The sequence below is a fragment of the Camelus bactrianus genome, chromosome 17 (genome assembly GCF_048773025.1).
Source record: "Camelus bactrianus isolate YW-2024 breed Bactrian camel chromosome 17, ASM4877302v1, whole genome shotgun sequence".
NCBI classification, from domain to species: domain Eukaryota; kingdom Metazoa; phylum Chordata; class Mammalia; order Artiodactyla; family Camelidae; genus Camelus; species Camelus bactrianus.
In genome coordinates, this window is record NC_133555.1 from 34,325,991 (window position 1) to 34,342,634 (window position 16,644).

General features: G+C 43.9%; 1 protein-coding gene across 3 annotated transcripts in view; it reads right to left on the reverse strand.

The window, feature by feature from the left end:
- Nucleotides 1-322: 322 nt before the first annotated feature.
- ARIH2 (ariadne RBR E3 ubiquitin protein ligase 2) overlaps nt 323-16,644 on the reverse strand; it is a 44,380-nt gene continuing 28,058 nt past the window's right edge. For 2 of the 3 annotated variants that reach the window (XM_074344920.1, XM_074344922.1), the window contains 13 exons: nt 16,009-16,076; nt 12,776-12,839; nt 11,139-11,289; nt 10,242-10,363; nt 9,163-9,272; nt 7,651-7,768; nt 6,595-6,645; nt 6,483-6,504; nt 4,449-4,600; nt 3,433-3,576; nt 2,764-2,832; nt 1,562-1,645; nt 323-1,344 (listed from right to left, as the gene is read on the reverse strand). In XM_074344920.1, the coding sequence (XP_074201021.1) occupies nt 1,273-1,344; nt 1,562-1,645; nt 2,764-2,832; nt 3,433-3,576; nt 4,449-4,600; nt 6,483-6,504; nt 6,595-6,645; nt 7,651-7,768; nt 9,163-9,272; nt 10,242-10,363; nt 11,139-11,289; nt 12,776-12,839; nt 16,009-16,076 (1,227 nt within the window). In that variant the 3' untranslated portion in view covers nt 323-1,272. Of the gene's footprint in view, nt 1,345-1,561; nt 1,702-2,763; nt 2,833-3,432; nt 3,577-4,448; nt 4,601-6,482; nt 6,505-6,594; nt 6,646-7,650; nt 7,769-9,162; nt 9,273-10,241; nt 10,364-11,138; nt 11,290-12,775; nt 12,840-16,008; nt 16,077-16,644 lie in introns of all 3 variants that reach the window. The other variant, XM_074344921.1, reaches the window with a different exon arrangement.

Consider the following 16,644-nt stretch of genomic DNA (forward strand, 5'->3'; position numbering starts at 1 on the left):
AACTGGGACCACAAACCAAAGACCCTCCTGGCCTCAGATTCCCAGACCCAAAAGATGATCTCCTCCAACAGCTTGAACCAGGCCAGGGGGAGCACATCCAACCCCCACAGCAGGTAACATGGAGACACACACTCCAAGTAACATGAAAACCACCTGTGCAAATAAGGCCCCTGAGCCAGGCCGACCAGAGCCCATGGGAGGGCCATGCTGAACTCTGACCCTGACGTTCACCAGAGGAGAGTGTGGCAGGACACTGTCAGGCACGGCTGCGTGTGAACCTGGTCAGAGTTACACCACTGGAACACTGGCACAAAAGAAGGGACCAAGGTAAAACAAATTTATTTGGGAGAACAATTCCCTTTAAAAGTGAATCTCTAGCTTTAGGAGACAAAACGAAACTGCTGAACTCACGTCCCCTGGTCTGGAGGGCCACAAGCCCACCTACGGGGTATGCTGTGGGCTCTGGCCTCAGTAGCCAGTCCTAGGTAAACCTCACTTTCAAGAATAAACATCAGTCCACAGGCCTGCAGCGCCATCAGACACGACTGACACACCACGGCAAGACTCTGTTCTGTACTGTCTCCTCACTGTCAAGGTTAAGGCAGCATACCTGACCACTAAAGGGTCTACAAGGACCAGGCAGGAGGCACAATGTGATTCCCTGTGCTCCACACCTGTTACACAGGCCTACTCAGTTTCCCACCATCTGCCGCCCATACTCTTCCCTTGGGACTCTAGCTGTACCAAACACATATGAATCTGGAAAGTGAAGGCCACCCTGGGAAACCTCTTGCAGTAAGTAGACATTCTGAGGAAAGGTGGGCAGGCAGCATACGTTACATTCTAAGTAAAATAGCTAGAGGGTAAAACACTCCAATGCCAATTTATTTTTAAAAAGGGTTCTGTGTAATTCTATGGTTTGCCCCCTTTTGTATAATTGTACAACCTTTGACAATTACATAAGTTGTAATGATCTAATACTATTAATAGTCATTCAGAAAAAACTTTCCCTCCCTCCCAATAACCATCCAGGGGGAATTGAAGGTCCTGAAAAGAGGCCAATTCAACATGGCCTCTACCCTGGTAGAAACAAAAAGCGAAAAGATGAGAAAAAAACAGAAATTGACTAAGAGGTGTGTGGCCAGTGTCTCTCAGGAGTGGGGCCCTGGCTGTCGCCTGGGGTCGTGAAAGGCAGAGCCTGCAGCATGCAGTATGGCAGCCGGGAGACCTTGCAGCCACATCTTCCTCACTCCGGCATGTCCATGTCCCAACCTAGGTGTCATGGAAATCCTTCAGCAGGGTTCTCCTCCGCTGCTCTGCTATGTGCATCTGGTTCTCTAAGTCCTGCACCAGGGAAGTAAGACAGGTGCTTGCAGGGCCCAGTCCCGTGAGCAGGGAGCAGCCACCAGGCCAGGGGCTCCAAGGAGTCAAAAGCACTGCTGCCCTTCCCACCATTCTCAGCAGCAGCAGCCAGTCCACATGCCGACCACCATGCTAACCATGACCACACCAGCCCTCCCTCACCTGCAACAGAGGGTCCAAGAGGACCACAGACACTTACCCCTCTATCATAGCTGTCCGCACGCTCCACTTTCCATGACAGGTTTTCAATCTCAGCCTCCAGCTGAGCCTGCTGGTATTCAAACTGTATGGGTAGAGCAGGAGGGTCAAAAGGAGAGGGGGCTGTAGCCGGGGCAGGGCCTGCAGATGGGAGGGGCAGACGCAGCACCTCAGGCTCGCAATGAGCTACAGACAACCCTGATACTGTCCTTAGAGAGCAGTGCTAGTTCCTGTACCCAGAGCCAGAAGCCAATCAAAAGGCTACCTGGAGCACAGCCACATGGCAAGGCCTCACTCACCCTCCGCCCCCAAAGAAAGAGGAAGAATTTTAGCCACTGAATAGAATGCTCTGAACATATAAGGAAATGGATACTGCAAAAACAGGTCAAAATGGATATTCACAGACACTGTGTTCAATGAATACTTCATTTTTTTCAGCCTTTCTGAAAAATCAAGTCTTAAAAATATTCAAACCATTTGACTTAGTAATTGTACACCCATTCCAAAAAACAACTCCCAAAGAGGTTTTCCAGTGTCTTATTTATGATAGTGAAAAACAGAAACAATAAATTCCCCAAATGACGGTACGACTATATAATGGAACATTTATGTAACTATTAAAAAATGGCATTTTACCAGCCTGGTAAATAATGACAGCTGCCAGCACTAAACTGTTGTACCAATAAAATGTTATATATATAAAACCTTGATTATAGAAATAATATTAATTTTAAAAGGCTGGAAAATGCTAACAGTGGCCATTTCTTTCTGGTGGGATGATGGATGATGTAAATGTTTTTCTGTATTTGCCAACAATGAAACAATAAATGTGAATTATAATCAGGGGAAACAACCCACATCTAAGATGAAGAATTAAAGATGTAAAACAAGTCCACTATATTTAGGAATATGCATGCTGCTATCCTCCCAAAGCATGGGCACTGGCCTCCCAAGTGGCCACAGACATTTTCAGCCAGTCATCCTCTAAATAAAGTTGTTCATGGGCTTCAGTATATCTGCCTTCCTGTTACACAAAGTGCTGGCACCTGAGATCTACTTTGGAGATGAGATTTTATAATTGCCAGTTTTGTTTTGATTTTGCCCTCACAATAACCAGGTCTGGTCCCCACTCTCCTACAATGGCTGGTAGAGAAGGGCACCTCTGAGGCAAAAAGGGCAGAGTAGAGGGATCCATCGCCTTACCAGCTTCTTCCTGGGTCCAGATTCCATGTAGTATGCATACGGGTACGTGTACTGCAGGGTGTATCGACACTGCAACAGAGAGAAGACAAGGGACCTGTGTCTATGACGCTAACCTACGTGGATCTCAGGTGGCTGTTACAGCTCTTACCCCACCATGCAAATTAGCCTGGCTCTACGGGTATGGGCCTGAAAGAAATGAGGCCAAGGAAAATAAAAGATGAATTGGGGGACAACATGGTAAAAACTGAAACAAAAATGGTCACAGAACACCCACAGTTCCTTTTTCACACTGTGATTTATTACCAGCAGCTGCCTCAACGGCTCTTCCCTCTTGAGTCGGACATCAGAGTCCACACATCTATCTCAATACTTGTCCAAAGACAATCTCTTATTTTCCTTTGAGTGATGCATGGATGGGACAAAAGAAGAAAAGGGCTCTAGTTTTCTCTGCAGGTCTTTCTCTGCAGAGGTACTGGAGTACTCTTCTTGAAATCCCCTGGACATCCACAGAGGGCTGGGTCCTCAGTGGACGCAGCCCAGGGAAACGTGGACCCGTAAGCAGAAGCATGCAGGGCTGCACAGGGTGCTAAGTCCCCCTGCCCCCTACAGTGCCTCCCACCCTCAGAGGTCTGGGCCTGACAGGGCTGGGAAGAGCAAGGTGGTACAGACCTTGGCCAAGAGCTTGGCAGCGTTCTGTAGGTACTGCCAGTCGATCCATGTCCCCAGATTATTCATGACCCTCTCCTGAATTTTCTCATGAATCCGCTGGTAAGTCTGTGCCTCCAGCTGCAAGCTCTTGTTGTGGTTTTCCCACTACGGGGCACAGAGAAGGGAGAAAGCTGCAGGAGTCCCGGGAAGGTGCAGAGGTTCACACAGGAGTTGAGAACAGACACCTCAGCCGGCAGGGCATGGCCACAGCTTTAACTAACTAATGGGGGCTGTGTGTCCTTGGGAGTGCAGAAGGGGGCTTCTCCAGTCCGCACTACTAACCCTGTCCAGAGTAGCTGCCGGCCTGCGAGATCACTCTACCCCTGGGGCAATATGGCTCCAGCCCTGAGGACAAAGCAAAGCTAGGTACCTGCAGAAACTACATGTGCCATGCTCTGTGGGCTTCTGAAGGGTCTCCCTGGAAATAACTGCACTCTGAATCTGAATATTAATATGGCACTGGATGGGAGAGAGGGACAAGATAGGGGTGGGGATTAAGAGGTACTACAAACTACTATGTATAAAATAAATAGGCTACAGGGACATATTGTATAGCACATGGAAAATAACCAATATTTTATAATAACTATAAATGGAGTCTAATCTTTAAAAATTGTGCATCACAATGCTATACATCTGAAACTGGATATAATATTGTAAACCAATTATACCTAAATTAAAAACAAACAAACAAACAAGGCACTGGTTGCAAAAGACTGTCTTATGGTTCTTCATTATCCTTCAAACCATCATTTGAACAAGGTCAGCACCCCATCTCTCCTTGTTGGCTGTGGCTGCCCTGTGGAGCCTGAAAGCCCCATCTATGGGCGGCACCACCCAGGCCACTGCAGGAGCTCCACTTCCTGACTTCTGTGTGCACACACTGGCTGTGGCTACCAGTCAGTAGGAGTTTCACACCAGCAGGCCAAATGGAAGAAGCCCACCCTCGTGGAGTAGGTGCAAGAGAGGACACCTACCCTCTCAAAGTAGAACAAGTACTTCTTGAGGGCCTCCCTGGCCTGGGCTTGCTGGCTCTGATTGACAATGTCGGGATTCTCCTTGTACCGACTGCACTCATAATACTCGCTGCCATGGGTCTTCCAATCTCCCAGACACATCCAGCAGAAGTCTGCACAGAACAGAGAAGGAGGCATTTACACACGAGACAGCCCACATTCCTCCACAGGCATAAGCAAAGGAGGGGGATAAACAGATCCTGCCCCTCTTGGTGGGGATATCACCTGACCAGAACTCCCCAGAGGGAATGTACACCTCTCATCCCTGTCACATCATACTGTCCCTGTAGCCTGTCCCTGCCAACGTGAAGACCAGCCTAAGGACAGTCTTAGTTCCATGAGCACACATGCTTTATGCCTTTTTATTCCAACACAGGCAGATGCAGACTACACGAGACCACTGGTTTGCTGTGTGAATGCCTTGCTGAGAAGTGGAAGTATGTCGAGCTGAGGCCAATTGATCATTCAGGACACATCTACCCTCCTGACTACCTCCTACTCTTGACACCTGTCCTAGAAAGATTTTGTACATGAAGCTGGAAATAAAGGCTTTCCCCTTTTTCCTTCTTTCTGAAAAAGCACATTTTTATAAAGCCCACAGCTATTCAGTAGTTCATACTCAGAATTATGACTCGGTTTCCACACTGAGGAAGCAAAGAGGGAAAAAATAAAGATCCCCATTGGATGCTATACATCCAAACAATCACTGTGGCTTAATGGAAAGAGGCCAACAACAGTTCTATATTCTGTCTCTGCCAGAGATCCCAACAGTGGTAAATGCTGTTTCCCAGAATTCATTCCTATAAGTTGGCTCACTGACTTCCCAAAAGGTGCTTTTGTAAAATGTGGGGAAGCTCAAGCCAAACCCAGAGACCTAGAGGTTGTCCATTTCTCCTAGGAGCCTTCACTGAACAGTGCCAATGTTGCTTTCTCCTTAATCAGCTAGGCTGGGCTTGCTTGCTACTGTTTCAAATACCACTGCGTTGCTTAGGGTTGCCCGTGCAGGTGGTGACACTACACAGCAACGCAAAGGACGGCAGTTAACTCTGGGTGGGGAGGGACACACAGGGGACTTCTTCAGTACTAGGTGTGTGGTGCGTACTGGGGTGTTCACTTTGTCATTTCTCCTTAAACTGTATGTGTGTCCTATGCACTGTTCTAAGTGGATGACACACGTCCCTCTCATTCACACACACAGAGACAGAGTGGGATATCACTGAGGAAACATGTCACTACCCTTGGCCTGTTTTCATTCTGTATTTCAGAGTCACTGTTCCCTTCTAAAATCTTGCCATGTCTACTCTGATTACAGTGGGCTCATGGGAGAACATAGGGATAGAATGAGGTGGGCACTTACAAAGAGAAATTCTCAGGACCTCCTGGTGGGCATCTAAGTAACTGGGTAGGAAACCCATCTGGGCATATTTTCTACCTGAAGAAATTTTATTTCTTTACTTGATTTTCTTGGCAGGAAGGAAAGCAAAACCAACAGGTTCTATGTAATCTATTCCTAACAGATGAAGGAAGCCTGAAAGGCCAAATCAAGACCCCCTCTGAAAACTTTACAGAACGTCAAAGGAAAACTACTATTTTACTACCACCAGTAAAACCATGTGCAGCTTGCTCTAAAAGCTATCTATCCATAAGGTAGCACAGATAAGCCCCATGCTACTTACCTGTCTTGGCAAAAATAAAAAGAACACACTAAGACCTTCTTCTTGGATGACTGAGGACTCATGAGGGTCTAAGAGTCATCCCAAACTTGACTTCTGACTACACGTGTCAGTGAGATGGCAGTGGGATTATACAAGGGACCAAAAAATAATAAATCAATAAATTAAGAGCTGCTTTACTCTGGTTATCAGGACTACAAGTGACTGAGGCTGCCCTTTGTTTTGTCACTTCATCACAAAAGCACTTACTAAACAAGCAATGGAGACCCGTGCATAAGCAGAGACTGTGCACTAGGTCTCGCACACCAAGACTGGGACTCACCGTGTTTACACTTGGAGCATTGCTGTCAGAGGGAAACAGAAGAGAACATGTTAAAGGCACGATGACCAAAGGCTCCATGTCACATAAGCAAAGGGTACAGGCTTCTGCTCACCATGTGATTGCAGCCTCCGTTCTTCTCAATGCAGATGTTGCACTTGGGACACTGAGGAGACAGAAGGGCGCCGTTAGGCTCACGCACCATCAGGCCGGTTCTAAGACAAATTACACAAAGCTCCTGGCACCCGAGCCCAGTAGCTCATCGTGCGAGCACTTCTGGGGAGGAGCATCTCACTTAAATGTGGCGGGTCGCTGAGGCTGGAACAGCAATTCAAGGAAATGAGGTCAGCATGTTTGGCTCTGAAACACTCCAAGCACCAGCTGAGCCCCACTAAGTCTTCCACCATCTGTCCCTGCCATGAGGCCGCTCAGATTAAGCACAAGCTGAGTCAGTAGAAAGCTTGCCTGCTTGGGAGAAATGCCAAAGCAGCACAAGAGCTGCGACTCTAGACTAAGTCCTGGTGCTTCCCTGGACTTCTGCTTCCAGGAGAGGGCAAGGAAATAATCTCTAAATCTCGCTCACTCTTATTCATTTGACAGCTGCCGGGAACCCCAGGCAGCAATGCAGAGACCAGTCTAATGCTGTGCTCTCCCACTGCCCCGACAGTGGACTATGCTTAATGATGTCACGGTCACAGCTATGCTTGTGGGTACATCAGCTCAGCGTGCGACTGGCACAGGTTATAGCCTTGAGTGCTGAGTCACGCAGGGCTCAAGGGGCTGTAGGCTATGCTTTCCCATGGGAAGTTTCCAGAATGAGAACTGGACAGGCCTGGGCTTGCATTAGAGTCTTGCTGTTTATTAGGTGTAGCCATCAACCACTCCCTCCCACAGCTGTTAAAGCTTGGAAGGCATTCAATAAAACCTAGTTTTCTAATTAGTTCTCCTATGGGTTAAACTTTTCCAGGCATTTCAGCATTTTATTAAAATAAATGCACCGAGAGCATACTATGATAAACTGCTGCAAATTCTGCCAAGTCTGAGCAAAGGTCTGCCTCCAGCAAGGGCCCGGAGGCCCTGGGTGTTCTGCTCTCAGATGGCAAATCTCCCAGGCAAGTGCCGGGCAGCACTAAGGAGGGCAGATCCATGACAGGTAAGATACAGTCCTTACGTCTTTAGTGTGAGCACTAATGTAGTTGGCTGTTTCAGAGTCGTCTGCACACTTCGTTAGCCATTTCCGGATTGTAGCGCAGTCTGTGGGGGCGTGATACATCTGACGACACTTGAAACTTAAAATCAGAAAAGAAAAACATTCAAATAATAGTTAGGTCAGGTCCTGTGTTTTTAATTTTCCTTCTGTCCAAGCCAACAGATCCTGAATTAGAGCTTTTCAAAGAGGTAAAGTCAACTATTAGGGCCTTTGACATCTTTACTTACCCAGGATTATACAGAAACACTATATGAACTACTCTTTAATCTAAGCCCTTCTAAGATATACTTTCCATAAACTGAAATGATGTGTTTGTTTTAAATATCTTGTGATGTTAACCCTTCCTGACAGGACGTCAGATTCAGAACTCAGCCTCTCATAGGGCATGCGGAGGTACTCCGAAAAGGATACCTCAACTCAGACCCAAGGCAGGACTGAGACTGGCTTCTAGGAGCCTTGGCTTATCTCCCAGCCAGATGTGCACACATGATGCACAAACCCCAGAACCTGAGCAGTCTGTAGGGGGCAGAATACATCTGATATGGCTTTTAAAACTTAAAATCAGAAAAGAAAAACACTCCAACATGCATCAGGCCAGGCTCCCATGTTTTTAATTTCCCTTTTGTCCAAGCCAACAGAACTTTATGGATAAAGGCTCTCAGGTAGGCTAACAAACGTCCCAGGGAAAGAAGTTCATAATGTGAGACACAAAGGATGGGATTCAGAGCAACTACATTAGTGATTCTTAACCTCTGGTGAGTGACAGACTCCCTTAACAATGTCTTGAAAGGCAGGCACACATGGGCACACATACCACATTTCCACATAGTTTCTCTGAAGCCTCACCATGAATTTTCCAGGGAGGCATAATTAGGGGGATATATCTAGACCTAAATTATGGCTCTGCCATTACCTTGCACCTTAATTTCCTCACCTATAACATAAGGGAAGCAACAGTACCAATCATACACAGTTGTTGTGACAATGAAGGTAAAGTGATCAAAGTGATAAAAGATGGAGTGTTCCCCTGGAAGGCCTTTAGCTATTTCCATCGTGTTACTGAATGGAGTAAACCCTAAGTAGATGTAAACATTTATGAATTAGAGTGTTATAAAATAGCAGGAAGGCCAAGGGAGAGAAAGATTAAAATGTTGAAGGTTGTTATATGTGCAGGTAGAGACCACAACCACACAGACACACATAATCTATGAGCCATGAGTCTTAGTAGCATAAACCATAGCATGTTCTGCAAGAATCTGTGCCCCTTTGTTGTCTCCAGACTGAATATTATCAAACAACTCATGGAACAAGAGATGCTAAGTACAAACCCTGCCCACATGGAGTAGAGCCGCTCTTCTGGCTCAAAGACTCTGTCTCTCCCAGGCCCACCCTCACACAGAGCAACAGCAGTGGTGCTTTGGAACTGGAGAAGGCATGAGCCCAGGGCTGCTCAGCGCCCATGTTCACTCTTACCAGAAGACTTCGTTGCACCGATTGCACTGTACTCGGCGAGCTCTGGGCTCCTGTACCCGGATAACCATGGGACAGTCTGCACCAGGGCACAGCTGGAGCTGGTAGTGACTCTGTGAACACACCAAGGGGAAATAATGAGGACATCTGTAGTTGGTGCCTCCAAATTTGACCTCCCTGAGTACTCAAACACCTTCTGTTCTTCTAGTTGATGACTTATATCAAGGGGCTATAGGAATTCAAGATGGATACTGTGAAGACCAGATATTTGAGAGATACTGAAAATGACCTTTGAATGTTTGCTTAAACTAGGTAGCAGCTCACTAGAACGATCTAAGATTAGATTACAAAATGGAATACAGAATTGTGTTTCTGAGACAAACGTACATACAGACCAGGAGTGGAAAGGAACACAGCCCATCAGCTCTGCCTAAGACTGAGGGGATCAATGACTCTCAGGCATCTAACAAAGGCAGCAAACAACACAAGGAACAAGGCATTCTGTTTATCCTGCAGTATATGCTTAAGAAGACCCAGACCATCAATCAATCCAATGAGCTGAGGCATGAAAGACAAAGATGAAACCTATGCTGCATGGAAGCAGCAAGCCTGAACACGTAGCCCACTAGAGGGGAAGGACTCCAAAACTGACCATGCTGAAAACCTGGACAAGCTTTCATATTGCTCAAGAAGCAATACTTCTTTGTGCTGAATCACACAGTGAACTGAATGGAACAGCAACTTCTGAGATATGCCTGACTTGTGTTCATCCCCTGATATACAATAGCTTGTTTAAGCAACTGTGTATAAGGTGGGGATGCCTGACCATTCTACAAAAGAAAACCAAGGCTCAGAGAGGTAAAATACAGGTCTAAGGAGTGAGGAAGCAACAGATCTGGGATTCATACAACTGTCTGCCTGACTCCAGGGTCTGTGTTCTTCACTACCACTCTAGTGGAAAATAATGCTCATTCTTCACACAAAAGTATCTAATGGCAGCCCCATCTAGAAAGTAAGTGTGGTGAGCATCTGATGGGAAGTAGACCCAGGAAGACAGAGGGCACAGCAGGGGCTGGGCATACCTCCACGTAGTCCCTGAAGAGGTAGCGCCTGTATTTGTCTCTCAATTCTTCATTGGGCAGCAATGGAAACACAAAGTCCTCTGGTGTTCGGAGTGGGCAGTCCTGAGCCATGCAAGAGACACCTGTTGAACAAAGACAACCTGATGGGCAACTATACTACAGAAGACACTACGATAATACATTTGCTCCCTGAGTTCAACCAACAAATTCAGGTTCTACACAGGGAGCCCCTGAAACAACAGATTTATTCAGAGAAGACAGAAATTAATATATTTACACAGTGACACAACTAAAATATTACCCTCAATTAAATGGTATATGTCACAAATAGCATCAATAAAAAACAAAATTGTTTTAAAAATCCTGTAGAGTTCTTGACTAACAATTTAGTTTTGTGATGTTTAGTATTATGTACAAGTGATTACCAGTAACACAATGAGATTTGGCAGATACAATTAATGTAATGCTAATTTAGTTTCAATATCATCAAGTCATAGTTTTAACAAATACTCCTTTAACTGATCATCAAATCTGATTTGTGCTTATATTACCTAATAGCAGCAAATTTGCCAGGTGTTTCTGAGTTCTGGCTGCCATTTTGAGAATCAAGGTAGACCGGGTAGTCAGCTCCTAGGACAGTTCTCCCAAAAGGCAAGAGAAGGCAGCCTTGCACTCAAATTAACATTTACATACATGCCCAAATATTAGTCTTAACTTACTAATTTTGCTTAGGAATGGGATAAACTTTGCCTTATGTGTTTGGAAACCAATGGTTCTGACAATAAAAACTTCAACTAAGCTCACAAGAAAACAGTCAGTTGATCTGAGTACCTGAAAGGGCAGAGCTGAAGCTAAATACTTCATGTAAGTCTTTTACAAACCCTATGGCAGACTCACCCACACCCACGCCGTCCTTGACAAGTACTGAGCAGTGCTGCTCCCAGCAGCTACGGCAAAACTGGTGCTGACAGGCCAGAGACAGTAGGTTTTCCTTCCGCACAAACTGCATACACACTGCACAGTGGTGAGGGGGATGGGCTGTGGGGACCTGGAGAGAGGCAGAGTGATATGAGCCACAGGAGGCAATTCTGACCCTTCAACGAGTGTCAGAATTCAACTGTGATGTGTGGAGTCCGTAGTTCCAGGAGTTCTGAGCAGAAAGCATACACCAGGAAGGCTTCCTGAAGGAGGTGGCACCTGAACTGGGAATGATGAATCACTAGAGAGGCAGAAAGAAGGTGGAAATGAGAACTTAACAGTAGTTTATAATGTGAGGCTGAAAAGACCAGGATATTTCAGAGTCGTCAAGGTCCTTCGAGGTCATTCAGTCCAACTTCTTTTAGAGGATACTGGGTATCTTTTGTAAACTGCCCCCATTCAGCACAGCACAAAGCTGCCCCTCAACAAGTACTACAAACCCAGCCATACAGGTTCTTAGAGGCTGAGTGTGAGCTTCAAACAGCCCATAACACAGTTTTACTTGTCAAAGACAGTGGTTTTCCCATACCAATAGGCCCAAAACATCTAACATTACAGTTTTTACCAAGTTACAACTTATCCTTAACACACCAGAGAGATAGCACATACAGTTTTAGGGGGATGAGGAAGGCTTCTACTAGGGAAGAAACTCTTCTAGGATGTGGGCAGATTAACTGTAAAGCTTAAGTTCCAGAATCCATACCATGTTACACAGACTGACAATCTGGGGACTTTAATCAAAACCACAAACCAATGAGAAGGTCCACACATATTTATACTAGGTTCTTGTTAGTTCACTAGGAATACAAAAAACAATTTGAGGAAAAGGACTATTCTCATGTTTGTCCCATATGCTCCCGGAAATTTCTCCTAAGAGGCTGCAGAAGTTTTGTGGTGACCTTAGCCCCAATTCTCCCTTCTGAAGGTGCTCTTAACAGGGCCCTCATTCATTTGACAAATGTTTACTGAACTCCCAGATACAGAGGAAATTGCTATACATTTTAAGATATGGTTCCTAAGCTTAAAAACCACTTACAGTCTGGTAAGGGAGCTGACAAGATAAGAGTGAATCACTACAACACACATGTAAAAGTTTAAAGATATAACTTGACAGTTTGGAGGGGAATGATCCCAGGACACAGGCTTTGTAAGAGATGGCTTGGATTTGGGTCTTTAAAGGTGAGTTCCATTCCCACAAGCAAAGATGGGGACAGGATCTGGACATTACAGGCCAGGGAAGGTACAAGTAGAGTCAGAGAGGCACGTGGTGAGCTTCGGAACACCAAGGAACACAGCAGGAATGGTGTGCAGGCTGCGTTTAAGTGCAAAGAAGAAAGTGAGGCTGGAAAGGGCCCCAGGACAGGCAATGATTAACTCCTCATCTATGAGGAAATTTTCCAAACTATAATGGAAATGGAAGACTTAGGCCCATATTGGAACAAATATCTTGGACGTATTGCACTATAAACAAAACAAGATAGTTCTCAACAACACTGTGAGCCACAGCAAAAGTCACGTGCATCAGAAGAAGCCTTACTCAAGTAGGAAACACTCACATGTTTCGATGGACTGGGCTGAACTCGAGCCTCAACAAGCAGCTGAGCAGAATTAGACTTGTACCTACAAAACAAAAAGCAGAAATAAAGGGAATCAGAAACTGAAGACAAACACTCCTACCTCTGAACAAAACCAGGACAGACCAGCATGTGCTGCAGTCATACTAAAGTGTCTTTGTCTTTTAATTACCTTCTCACAAAACCAAGCTTCCTTTTACCTTACTACAAATACTTTTTCCTTTTTCAAATTCTTTAGCTCTCAGTTGGCATGAGAATAAAATCCTGTTTTAAAGGCACTGAACTATATGAAAAATACTTACTAAGGACCATATCTGCTATAAGTCCCTTTCTGGAATTACAGGCAAATATCTCTTCAGAATAGGAAAGGATATCTTAATACACAAAAAATGCAAAGCATAAAGGAAAACGCTGACAAATTATGCTACATTTAAGAACTTCAGTTCATCAGAAGACATGACACAGTGAAAAGCCAAGCTATAATTGAAAGATAATTCAACACATATAAAACAGGCCAAAAAAATGACATTCAGAATAAACAAAACAAAATAAAAACTCCTAAAAGTTCATTTGAAATGAAAAATAACAATAAAAAATGGGCAAAAGACACAGCAGGCATGCCAAGGGTGCGGGGGGTGGGAAGGGACAGACTGGGACTTTAAAACGTAGATTAGATAAACAAGATTATACTGTATAGCATAGGGAAATATATACAAGATCTTGTGGTAGCTCACAGCACAAAAAAAAAATGTGACAATGAATATATGTATGTTCATGTATAACTGAAAAATTGTGCTCTACACTGGAATTTGACACAACATTGTAAAATGACTACTACTCAATAAAAAAGATGTTAAAAAAAAAAAAAAGACAAGCAGGCATTTCACAGAAGCAGCACAAATCATTACTGAATATATGAAAAGATACTCAATCTCCTCAGTAGTCTGAGACATTGAAATTAAAAACAATTTATAAACAAACAAACAAATACAATTAGATGCCATTTATACTACCAGATTGTAAAGCTTGAAATCGGACAGTGTCAGGAACACTCATATATTATTAGTGGGCATGAAACATGGCACCATCACTTTGGAAAACATTCTAATATTATCTAGTACAGCTGAAGAAATACATACCCTACAGCCCAGCAATTCAGTTTCTATACTTAACCCTAGAAAAATTATGTGACACTGTGAGTCATGTACAAGAGATTTCAGAGCTGCATTATTTATAACAGCAAAAACCCCTGAAAATTCACAAATTTTTTTGGGAGAGAGGTAATTAGGTTTATAGTTTATTTGTCTTTAATGGAGGTACTAGGGACTGAACCCAGGACCTTGTGCATGCTAGGCACCCATTCAAACAATGAGCTATACCCTTCCCACCTTCACAAATGGTTTTTGACAGAAGGATGAATGTCATGAAATGCAACCTTGTTAATTTAAAAAGCTGAAGAACACATACAAAATGATTCCATGTCTGTGAAGTTCTAAAAACATACAAAACTAAAAGATACATAGTTTACGAATAAGTAAGAATATGTTGTATACCAGAAATTGACACAACATTGTAAACTGACTATACTTCAATTAAAAAAAAAGAATAAATAAGAAGACTATCAATACCGAATTCAAGATACTGGTCATCTAGGAGAGGAAGGAAGTGCATGTGGCCAGGCAGGGACTGCCACCAGAGGCCTCTGGGTAGTGTCAGAGGGTTTCTTGTTTGGGTGGACACTTAGAATGTTTGCTTTATTTATTTTTAAAACCTACACACATCACACATACCCATGAGTGGTGTGCACACTCACGTACACATTTTTTAAAAAGAAGTATTTCATAATAAAAATTTAATTTCTTTCTGGAAAGAGTGTGACATAAGTACATTTAAAATAAAAAACAGTTATCATGTGGCAACAGAAGTGCTGCACAAAGTCCAGGTAAACGCATTACCAAGATACCAGGAGTCTGAGCGGGGAAGAACTACGTCTCATATGTGTGATTTCCTTACTCCAGCACCTAGTCAGAATGCCTCCTTCAACTTTTATTCCTAGTTCTCACACTAGTATCTTAATCTTTAGCCATCTAAATCTTTTCCATTGCCAATTTAGGCAGGAGAGTTTGTACAATGATTGATCCCCACTACTGGAACCTAAGTGGTTCCAGAGTTTGGGTAGCTGAAGCAGAAGTGCCAACAGTGAAGTTCATCTGGAATTCTATCTAAATGCATTCAGCTCTTGAGTACAGAGAGTGAGAGTGCTGTTAGTGAACCAGGAAAGCATTTGCCCCTTCATGAGTGGGCTGAGCTGCTCCAGCTGGTCTGGTCTTCTTACTCTAAAGAAGGAAAAGCACGACCTTCCCCTGCAGGTAACAGAATCGCACCACATAGAGAAAGGAAGACGCACTGCAGTGTGGAAGAGCAAGGGAGTGACCAGTGCTTCTCACCAGGGACAATTTTGGCTTCAGGGGTTATTTGGCACTCTGGTAGCATGTCTGATTTAAGGACTTTTAGTAGATAGAGCCCAGGGATTGTATCAAACCTCCTACAACTCACAGAACAGTCCTGTCACAACAAAGAGTTATATAGCCCAAAATGTTATAGTGCTGAGGGTGAGAAGCCCTGAGCTAGACTGAAGCACGTGCCTTTAAGAGTGGGGCACAGGGGATCTCCCTAGAGGATGCAGGAGGAGGAGAAACCCTTCCTCCTGACAATGTCCAAGACATCTTGAGACCCTAAAGGTCTGTGCCCCAAGGGCTCTGGTTCTGGAGGTGGGTGGTAAGCTGGTTGACATTTTCTCTGAAGGCAATCTACACTACATTATGACCTATTCCTCACTTGATGTGTCCAAAAGAAGTAACTAGAGATTTTAACAACTGTTATGTAGAAGGGCACTGATGAAAAACTAATAATGGCATAAGAAATTTGAACGAACTTCACTGCCTAAACACCAGGGGTTTGGAAATGTATGGAACATCTATACGATAAAATACTATGCCAGCATTAAAACTGAGGTAGAAAGAACATGCTGAGAACATGGAATATTCTCTATATATTGAGAGAAAAAAGGCTATACAATATGATCCAGTATTTTAAAAATATAATATGCACATTGTAAGGACATTCTCCAAAACATAAACAATAATCACCACTGGGTGGGTAGGCAAAGAAGGGAGCTACGGGTGATGCCATTTCTCCTTTCTCAAACACCTTACCTGTCCAGTATCTCTGCGACTTGCCAGTGGAAATTAACTAATATAAGTTTAGCAACTGAATGAGATACCTAGAAAGAAGAAAGGAAAAATCAAATTACAACTGTAGTTTCAGAGTCCTCCACATTTTGAGAAATGCATACATGCATACATTCATGTCTACTGCAGGCCCAGGCTTGATTTCCAAATTCTTCCTCTTGGTTCTCTGCTTCATCTTTTAAGTTCAGACTCAGAATCTAAATGATTTCCCGGATCTCTTGATTTTTTTCTATATTTATTTTCATTAACGACCCTTGAAATAAATTGGTTTGATTTGAAACTTAAGCAAAATCATCCCATTTACAGTAACAACAACACAGCATCCAATTTAGGCAAAAGAGTTGTGGGTTCCCTAATGTAATTTAGGTTTTCTCAAGCTGCTGTAGGAGGCAATACATGTAAAGTGCACCTCTAATTAGGCCTGTTACTTGCAGAAAATCTCTGAGCTTGGACTTCCTGTACAAACCCAGCAAAACAAAGCAAAACAAACAAAAAACACTCCAACCAATGAGCCCTAATTCCAAGGATGATTTAAAAGTCTGTAGGCAGCCCTTCTGGCTTCTACACTCTCTTTTAAAGCACAATGGTTATAGCTAACAA